This window comes from Chaetura pelagica, unplaced genomic scaffold, assembly GCF_000747805.2.
Source record: "Chaetura pelagica isolate M959 unplaced genomic scaffold, ChaPel_1.0 scaffold399, whole genome shotgun sequence".
In the NCBI taxonomy this organism is placed as follows: Eukaryota; Metazoa; Chordata; class Aves; order Apodiformes; family Apodidae; genus Chaetura; species Chaetura pelagica.
Genome location: NW_009970719.1, coordinates 1440531 through 1450266, shown reverse-complemented (window position 1 = coordinate 1450266; position 9736 = coordinate 1440531). Strand labels below are relative to the sequence as shown.

Here is a 9736-nt window from a genome sequence, read left to right as displayed (position 1 = left end):
TTTTTGATAAATACTATGTAGAGTTTTTTATCTGAAAATTTACAAAGTTACATTATCTGGAATGCTTTTGAATAGCTGCATTATTCAGCATCACTATATAAAAATGCTAAATGCTTACTAAGATCCTATTTTCAGCCAACAGAAATTGTCCCATTACATTATGGACGCTGGTATCTCATCTGTTTTCAGCTGTAAAAAAGATACTGCCCTTTTTTAATAATGTGTACTTTTTACAGGAATAGTATTTGTATTTATGACATTAACTTAATCAAATCTTTGACTCAGATTCTTGTTTTTCTTAAGAATTAAACCTATGGCCCTGAGATTCTGGAATATATATTTTAGGTTACATATAGATTCAAGTTGTGTGTTGTTTTGGGTTTTTTTAATTCAACATTAACAAGAAATGCAGATAAATTACCACAATACTGTAAACTTTTTAAGTGCTAGAACTTTACTGTGTACTAAGCAAATTATTCTCCACCAGAGGGCAGTGGAAGCGTGAGAGGAGGAGGAGGCGGTAACGCTAGAGAGATCAAGATCAAGAAAACCAGGAAGAAAGGAAGAAAGGATGCTGACAGCGATGAGGAGTCACAAACAACTAGCACAGGTTTGTCATTTTCCTTTGGGCACTGTCTGTTCATTCCGACCTGTTTTTATCACTTACTGTTCCACGTCTGTGTTTGTCCACACTGTATTCATAAGGTCAGGTGAGATAGCAAAGAAGAGGAGAATACTTTTTAGTTAGAATTGCATCAGTGGATATGATTTTCGTATTTAAATAGACATACCATATTCACTGGAAAGTATAATCTAGTCTTTCTTGAAGGAATTTAAGTAAAGGAAATGAGAGCATTTTCATTTTTCAATTTGATTTCAGTGCATTAGATTTCAGGATGAATATTATACGTGGTTTCTTAACATCTGCTGAGTAGTGTATGATAATGGGAGAAGTTCTCATCCAGTTCCAAAGCTAAATTAGCTTAAAGTAACAAATCATAGCAGTGAAAGAGTTCTCAGGTGCTTTTCCTCATAAAGATATAGTCAAAACAAAGTCTTATTATTTTAAGTTATTCATCTTGCCTAACTGAGACTTCTACACATGAGCTATTTACCTTCACAACTATTGACTTTGTAATGGAGGAAAATAAGTACTTTGAAAACTTGGTCTGTCTCACTGGTTTCAGATGCATATTATGGGATGGGTTTGAGTCGCTCCCTGCTGGTGCCCATTTCTCTGCCTTTAGTGTTAGGAGAAGGAGCTTGGATGACTTCCTCAAAGCAGACTAGACTTCCACTACTGACTGAAAAATACTTTTAAACATAGTACTAGAAGTTGTGAAGTACAACATCTTATTTTGTTATGATACTACTCTCATAGATGATGGTAATTTACCTATAAATGAAGTTATTTTTCAAGACTGCTCAGTTGCTGAGTGAAACAGTGTTACATCACCCTTTTTTGTGTAACCTTTCATGTGTTACAATTGTTGCTGCTTGTATTGCTATGTAGTAATAAATAGATTGAAGCAAAATCCCAAGATAAATTCAAATATAAATAAGACCCTTCCAAAACCTGATTTAAGCTCCCTTTCCACCTGTTTATATAGCTTTGTCCATTGTTCAGTGCTGCTGTGGCACAACTCAGAACATTGATTTCCATTCATTCAGTTACCTTCTGTGCAGAATAAACCTGGTTTATGCTGCATCTGGAACATGGAATGCCTCTCCTTTTCTGCTTCCCTGTCATCATCCTGATTTCATTCTTATATGTGAAAATTCAATTCTGCAGCACACAGACCAACTTCATATTTTGTCCAAAACAAAAATACAGGTACACTAATTCATGTGCCCTTACAAGCAGTATTGTAAGTTGATCTTATTACTGGAACTTCTTGTCTCAGTTAATATTCTTGCTTTATCCTGTACCCTCAGGTTTATGGTAGTCACTGCAACATAATTGTGCAGCTTACTGAATGGGGTTAAAAAAACAAACAGCTATCCTGATATCTGATATCTCAAGTGATATCCTTTAAATAGGAACATTCTATTCTGTTCTGTCATTTTTAGAAAAAGCTATTTGTTATTGGTGACATCATTTCTAAAATAATGGATGGGCCAGGCAGTTAAAAATCTCTCACCAAAAAAACATGTCCTCATATACTACATAAGTTGTCTATTAAGAAAATAGCTTCTGAGTTATCAAAAGACAAATTTTGTCAGTTTTTCCTGTGTGTAAGATTTAACTGTGGTATAGTCATCACTTTTTTTTGCTTTGTTGGTTATTTATTTCTTCTCAGGATGTTTGGACTTTGAGGCATTCCAAGGTCTCATGCCACAAAGTAACTGCAGCAAAACTAAATAGAAAGTTTTCTCAATGAATGTTGCTCATGACCTTTACAGGTAGGAAAAAGCAGGAGTTCCCTTTCATGTCACAAGAGGAAATTGAGGATGTTTTGAAGACCCACATGCAGGATTGCCCTGAAGAGCTTATTACCGAGCTTGCTGAACATCTAATCAGGTAATTTCAGTAATTCAACTGGAGTTAGAAACTCTGTGATTCCCTTCAAGTGAATCTTATCTTCAGGCTATTTTCCTGCTTTGAAAAAAATGTTTTGCTGGTGGAAGTGAACCACAATATCCTTTTTCTGTACATCTCCATTTTACGTACTTGCTTATATGTTAGAAAAACATTCTGACACAATGATGAGAAATAATGCTCCTGCTTAGCAGTAGGTGGTTCTGTGTTCTCTGTCAGTGCCTATATTTTTAGGTTCATGATTTTATTTCCACCACATTACACTGATCCATGTTGAGGTTTCACCAGTCCCACCTTCTGTACAGACCTTGGTATATGTTCATGTCCCCTGTCTTTCATGGCTCTGCTAGTGCCTGTGCAAAGCCAGCTGAATAAATTATTGTAAAAGATATTCCATGTAAGAGAGACGATATGAAATGTGTGTGTTGAGGGCAAAAATGTCATCACAGGACTATAACAGCCCAAGCTTGGACAAACTTGGAATGCAGTGGTAACTGTATCTTTAGAAGGGCCTGTGCTATTTTAATGCCACTGAAGTCTTCCCTTCTTGCAGCTCTCATTGATCTGAAATCTGTCCACAGACCCCTGAAAAAGTTTGTAAACAGCTTTGCTTTTGGAAATCTTTTCTATCTCCCTTCTTGTTCCAGTTTAGCAGTTGTTGTAAGTCAAATACATGACATGCTTTTACATACTGTGCATACCCTAACCAATAGTACTTTTGCAATATTAGAAAGTACGTTTTAATTTCCTAGTGCTTTTTTTTCTGATATCAATCGTTTGCTTTTTATTTAAAAGGCCATTCTGTGCCTTTCATGTCCCATTCATTTCCTATGCAATGAGGTTGCTTTCTGTATCCCTGATACAGTTGGCAAACCTTCTAGGTTTTTACATTTTGCTTAATGTTCACTTTTTCTCCTTTCTTCTTTCCTGTTCAAAGACCTTTAACAAAAACCTATCAGGAAGTTGTACGTTCTGTCTTTACGTCTTCAACATCTTCCTCTGGAGCTAGCAGAAGACAGACAATGAAGGACTTGCAGGAGGAATTCTCAAACCTGTACAACAACATTCGGTTATTTGAAAAGGGAACAAAACATTTCACAGGTACCTAAAAAAAAATTAATGTGTTTCTTCAAGGTTGTTGAATTTATTCCCAAATCTATATTCAAGGTCAAAGATGAGCAGCTATTTAAAAAGGAAAACCTAAGAGATGTGGTTACACTGCCTAACACTGATCTTGTGCTGGAGTGCTTTGCTTTGCACACTCACTGAAATATGTTCTCTTTATTTCATATCTATAGTCTGTTATACCTTCTGTCAAGATAATTGTGGGTTCTTGTCCTTCTTTCCAAAGTGTTTGCGTGTCTTCCCAGTTTTTATTGTCTGAGGGGGAAAAAAAGGAAAAAAAAAACAGTAATCTTACTTCATTCGTAGAATCATAGAATGGTTTGGGTTGGAAGGCAGCTTAAAGATCATCTAGATCCAACCCCCCTGCATGGGCAGGGACACCTCCCACTAGACCAGGTTGCTCAGCCCCATCCAACCTGGCCTTGAACACTTCCAGGGATAGGGCTTCCACAACTTCTTGGGCAACCTGGTCCAGTGTCTCACCACCCTCACACTAAAGAATTTCCTCCTAAAGTCCAACCTACATCTCCTCTCTTCCAGTTTCTGATCCATTACTTTGTCCTCTCACTACAAGTCCTTGTAAAAAGCCCCTCCCCTTCTTTCCTGTAGGCCCCCTTCAGGCACTGGAAGTCTATGAGGTCTTTCTGGAGCCTTCTCTTCTCCAGGCTGAACAACCTCAGCTATCTCAGCCTGTATTCATAGGAGAGGTGCTCCAGCCCCCTGATCCTCTTCATGGCCCTCCTCTGGACTTGTTCCAGAAGCTCCATGTCCATTTTGTCACCTGTGCTACTAATGAAAGAATTGAATACTACCTGGTTCTAAGAAGTCCCTGTTAAAACTTCTTTTAGGTTTGATACTGAAAGTAGCTGCTCCATGAGGGTAATTTTTCTAAAAGGTGTAGATTCATTCTGCAGGGAGTTAGTTTGAAAGGTGTCTTCTTCAGCTACCTATATTTTGTGACAGAAAATAGCACTAGGAAAACAGGTCGACATTGCCAAAGTTCTCTCCTGTATTCAGCTTTCCCTGCAGAAGACTTATACCAAAGGGAAACACTAGCAAAAAACCCTGATATTCCTATGTTTGGGAATAAATATCATTTTTTCCCATTAGCCTCTGTTCTTGTATGTATGTTCTGTAACGTCTTCTTTTTCTGAAATTCTGCTGCTTCAATCTTAAGTCATGTACCTGCTCTTCTGTTTAGTTGCCTGTCCAGTAGATTTGTCCTTCACATACTTCTACCTTGTTGATGAATAACAGTGGTTGTTTGTTAGTGATTCAGGAGAAGTGCCATGGGGCTCGTTTATTGCTTGTACAGATGCAGCTTTGAAATACCAACAGTGCATTAAAATGTCCTTACAGACAGGAAAGCTCATATTTTTCACTGATGAATGTTGCATAAACACCTGGAAATGAAGGATGTGAGCATCTTCTATCCAGATACTTATAGTGGATAGTTCTCATTTAGTAAGTGCTGTCATAGCAGCCATATGAATCAGTTAACTATAAGTTACTTTTAATCTCTTATTTCTTTTAACAGATGAGGCTCAAACTAACCTTGCCAAACACCTGTTGAAGACTGTCTGTACAGACATTACAAATCTTGTTTTCAACTTCCTAGCATCTGATTCAATGATGACAACAGAAAATTATTCTACAATCACAAGTGAGGTACAAAGATAACAGTTCCATTTCAACACTCTCAATAAGATCAGCAATGTTTATTTCATATTTAATTATTTTCTGTTCTAATATGCCTACAGCTAAAATGATAATTAATATTATGGAGTATTTCCATTCTTGTCTCATACAGGTCCGGGCCAAGATTTTGGGAAAATTGCCAGAAGACACCAAAGATCCTTTAACCAAACTGCATACTTCTCTGAATGGCAAGGTAAAGTGATCCAGAATTTATTGAGTTCAGATTTACTGTTCTGCTGTTAGGATGCTAATAAACAGCTGATGTACATAATGTAGTACATAACTGCTTCTGCTGTGATGTAAGATGAAGGCAGAGTCACCTTTGGAATTTGTGTAAGTCAGTGAGAATAAGTACATTGTCACATCTGTGAATTTTAAGAGCTGAAAAGCTGATCTTTCATTTTGATACTGATAGTCACCTAGCTCTTTGCTGCTGGATGCAATCTAGTGTATCTTTTATGTGCAGGTAAGAAAATAAAAGCTGAAAGGGAATCTACAGTTTAAAGTAGTTGATGTTTCTTGAGTTTTGTTCCTGAAGTTCTTGATTGTTCTCTTATGTGTTTCTTAACTAGTGAAATCCTGGTATTTAATATAAAACCTTCAGTTTATGGCAGTGTTAAGTACAAAGGAAGGTAATTTAGCAATTTATGCAAAATGCTGTACTGATATGTTTCTTAAGAAAAGATACATCTGTAAATAATTGTAGAACATGTATCGCACTTTTAATTACTGTTTTAAGATTAATGGATTGTAGTTTGTTTTAGTATTTAGCTACATGGAATACTGGAAAACTAATGAAGTTAAATTCCACTTAATGCTTTCTCTTTTCTTCCATAGTTGATTCCAAATGTATTCAAAGTCATCTATGTGTGTAATTAATTGTGAACAGTAGTTGACTTTAACTATTTATATCATTTTTAATAGAGTGTAGAAGATTTTCTTTCATACCTTGATTCTGCAGTGGATATTTGTGGTATTATGGTGAAAAAAGGAGACAAAAAGAAGGAAAGGTATGTAAATTATGTATTCTGTGCACAGGACGTGAAATGCAGCTCTGTTGCTGCACCAGTGGTAGATGGTTAGTGTGGCAGCAGCCACACAGAATGTCTAAATAAGAAGCAGTCCTTCTTTCCAAACTGTTTAAATGAAAAATACAAAGCCAAGCAGCCCTCAATCCATGGGAGAAGAAGGAAGGGAAAGTTCATATTTAGCTAATTTGCCTGACTCACTGCGTGTTACAACATGTCAGTTTATAAATTCTTTCAAAATGTGATCTACACTAGTGCTAGTTTTGTTTGGGTTTTTTTTAATGTGGAATTTCATATTAAGAAATGGTCATTCAAAGGAGAAAAACAAAATTGATTGAAGTTATATATGTTTTGGAGTCTCTTACCAGCTACTCTTACATGGAATAAGAAACATATTTGTATATGTCTTCCTGTTTCTTAGGCAAGTCCTGTTTCAGCACAGACAAGCTCTGATTGAACAGCTCAAAGCCACAGAAGATCCAGCGCTTGTTCTGCACCTGACATCAGTGCTGTTGTTTCAGTTTTCAACCCACTGTATGCTTCATGCACCAGGAAGATCAGTGCCACAGATCATTAATTTCCTAAGTGGAAAGATCTCAGAGGTATTCCTTGCAAGCTTTTTAAGGGGAAAGTACCTTTTTTCTGTGACAAAACATAAAAGTTGTACCTTATGCTATTTCTGCTGCATAAGCCTGGCACCTTTGTGTTTTATGTCTGATCATTATATACAGAATATACAGTTTCACTGTTCTGTATTGTATTTAAAACCTACAGTTTCTGTCTTCATTATGATTTTAATAAAACTGAAAATTAATATCTTGCTAGTATTGTAGCTTTTGCCTGTATCCATCCAGACAGCTTTGTACTGGGAGATAATGCTTATAACTGAAGATTTTGACCTTCTCTTTCCTCCCAGCTAAGGGTGGTTGCTTTTTAAGCTTTTCTAATTCAGTGTTAAAGACAGACATACCTCTTCAAAAGTAAAAATACTGAAATTCTACATTCTAAACTGTCAAAACTGAAGGTGTTTACTAACTGCATTGCTTTCCTGCTTCAATGGTTAATTGTTCTATTCTTGCAGCATGGATACACTTTCATTTTTCCACCTCTTGGAACATCTCTCAGAATTTAGGTTGCACAATACCTTGATGGAAACAGATTAATGTCTCACTAACCCTCTTCAGACAAGATTGGGAGAAAGCTTGTTTTAAAAACCAGAATCTTTAATGAGAGGTCTGTGTACCTGCTCCATAGCACTGACATTCCTTCTGACATTTGTTCTGTTTTTTTTCCCTCAGGATCAGCATTCTCTGTTAGTCAAATACCAGGGATTAGTAGTGAAACAGTTGATCAGCCAGACTAAGAGAACTGAACAGGGAGACGGTGACACAACGGATAACCTGGAAGAGGAGGAAGGAGCAGATGCCATTCGAAAAGAGCTCCAGGAAATCACTACCTCTATCAAAGATCTTGTTCTTAGGCCTAGAACATCTTCTGTAACAGAGGAATAAAATAATTATTTAGCGCATCCACGTCCATGATATAGTCAGAATATATTTTTTCATCATGAAGGGAAGGCTGGCAGAAAATGCTTGACAAGCTTGACAATTTGGCTTGGAAACACAATTGCAGTCACAACCAGGGAATACAGCTGTTGGGTGGTGGTGGCAAATGGTGTTTTGTTGCTGATGCAGTGTAGGTGTTACACACATTCAATGTAGGTGGGACAGAGCACAGTAGTGGATATGAAAAGTGGATTTTAACTGGCATCTTCATGTGAGGCCTCAGGAAATCATCATTCAAATAATAGTGCAGTCTGTTCCATACACACACAGGCTTAGAGTTTTACTTCTCTGATTTAGACTTTCAGTAATCTAACAATAGCATATAAGTGTATATAAGCCTGTACATCTTCATGTCAAAGACTAGATTTGAAACAGGTACTGATACATAATAGTGTACAAATGAAAGGACATTTATACATGTATACATCTTCAGTGGATATTTTCAGCTTCTGTTTGCTGGACTGCAATAGTAAAAGCATTGAGTACAAGTGTATATTTCTGAGCTTAAGAGAAGTGGCCCAGTACTAATGTGAGTTCCTAAATGTACTGAAAGGTTATGAAAATCAGCACGCTCATGATATTAATGTATTCTGTTAGCAGCTGTAATATCAGTTCATTTGAAACTTGTAATTGGGACAGAGGAGGTGATACCCTTTTGCATTGGTATTTTAGGAGTAGATTAATACTGTTATGCCTGCCATATTTCACATGCTACATAATCATTCAGCAACTTGAGTTCTTAGTCTAGTTCTCACAGCAGTTAGAAGCACTTGCCGGTGTTCTGTTCAGCTCCTTCAGAGATCATGTGATATTCTGTTTATCCTGAGTTCCTTAAAAAGAATCTAATTGATGATCTTTCTACATAAACTTTATAGACCAAAATATTGGGTAAAGTGTTTCCCTCAAGTATTTTACCTTATTTTTACATGAGAAATACTTCATGTCTTCAGGAAAGTGGAAAAATGTGTAAAATAGATTCTGCCATTACTAGTGATGCAGTTCTTGTGTGTCAAATATACTACTTACTTTTAAGAGGAGGTAATTTTAAACCAGAAATATTTGAGTTGTGTTACAGCAGTAGTGCCCGTTGATTTCATGTGTGTAATTTCAGTTTTTTGCATAAAATGAAGTTTGAGTAGTAACACAGGAAATAGAGTTCTTTTCACTAAAAATGTTGCTCACCCGTTCTTGCCAAAATTCTTTGATTCTGAAAGGAAGTAAATTCTGTGCAAGCCCTACTTTGTTTTCCAACAGTTCACATATAAGCTTTTCAGTTTACAAATGAATGTTGAAGAGGCCAAGTATGGAAGCTCAATTAACAGATTAATTAAGGTTTAATTGATTCCTATGCACGCGTAAAAGGCAGTAATGTTTAACAGTGCTCACATCAAAGCTCTTCTTGTGCCAGTTGGAAGGCAAAAATGGTTGTTTCTCTTTCCTTGGCTAGAGGCTGTCTTAGCTGACAATGAAGGACAGTGAGGAGTAAGAGATGAAAAATATTCAGGATGTTTAACTTTGTTTAAGAAACAGAGTTTGCATTCAGGGAATAGGTTTGATTGCTTGTTATTTAGCCAGAATAATTACCAAGTTCCTCTAATGAATGTAAACAATTTTATATGACATTGAGCTGTTTTGTAAATAATACACCCATATTCTGTATGCAAATATGAAATTATTTTAATAACATTAAATGATGAAGTATTTAAAATGCATTCTGTTGCCTTAACCAGTGGCTGATCGTCTTGCAACTTGAAGCTTTCAGACAGGAATTGGTAATGTGC

General features: G+C 36.5%; 1 protein-coding gene across 1 annotated transcript in view; it reads left to right on the top strand.

Annotated features, from left to right (window-relative positions):
- The window catches only part of UFL1 (UFM1-specific ligase 1), a 22694-nt gene extending 14688 nt beyond the window's left edge, over window positions 1-8006 (top strand). The window contains exons 12-20 of the mRNA XM_010006329.1: window positions 488-610; window positions 2404-2521; window positions 3477-3640; window positions 5202-5332; window positions 5475-5555; window positions 6287-6372; window positions 6812-6992; window positions 7689-7935; window positions 7968-8006. Of these exons, the coding sequence (XP_010004631.1) occupies window positions 488-610; window positions 2404-2521; window positions 3477-3640; window positions 5202-5332; window positions 5475-5555; window positions 6287-6372; window positions 6812-6992; window positions 7689-7901 (1097 nt within the window). The 3' untranslated portion in view covers window positions 7902-7935; window positions 7968-8006. The remainder of the gene's footprint in view (window positions 1-487; window positions 611-2403; window positions 2522-3476; window positions 3641-5201; window positions 5333-5474; window positions 5556-6286; window positions 6373-6811; window positions 6993-7688; window positions 7936-7967) is intronic.
- Window positions 8007-9736: the final 1730 nt, after the last annotated feature.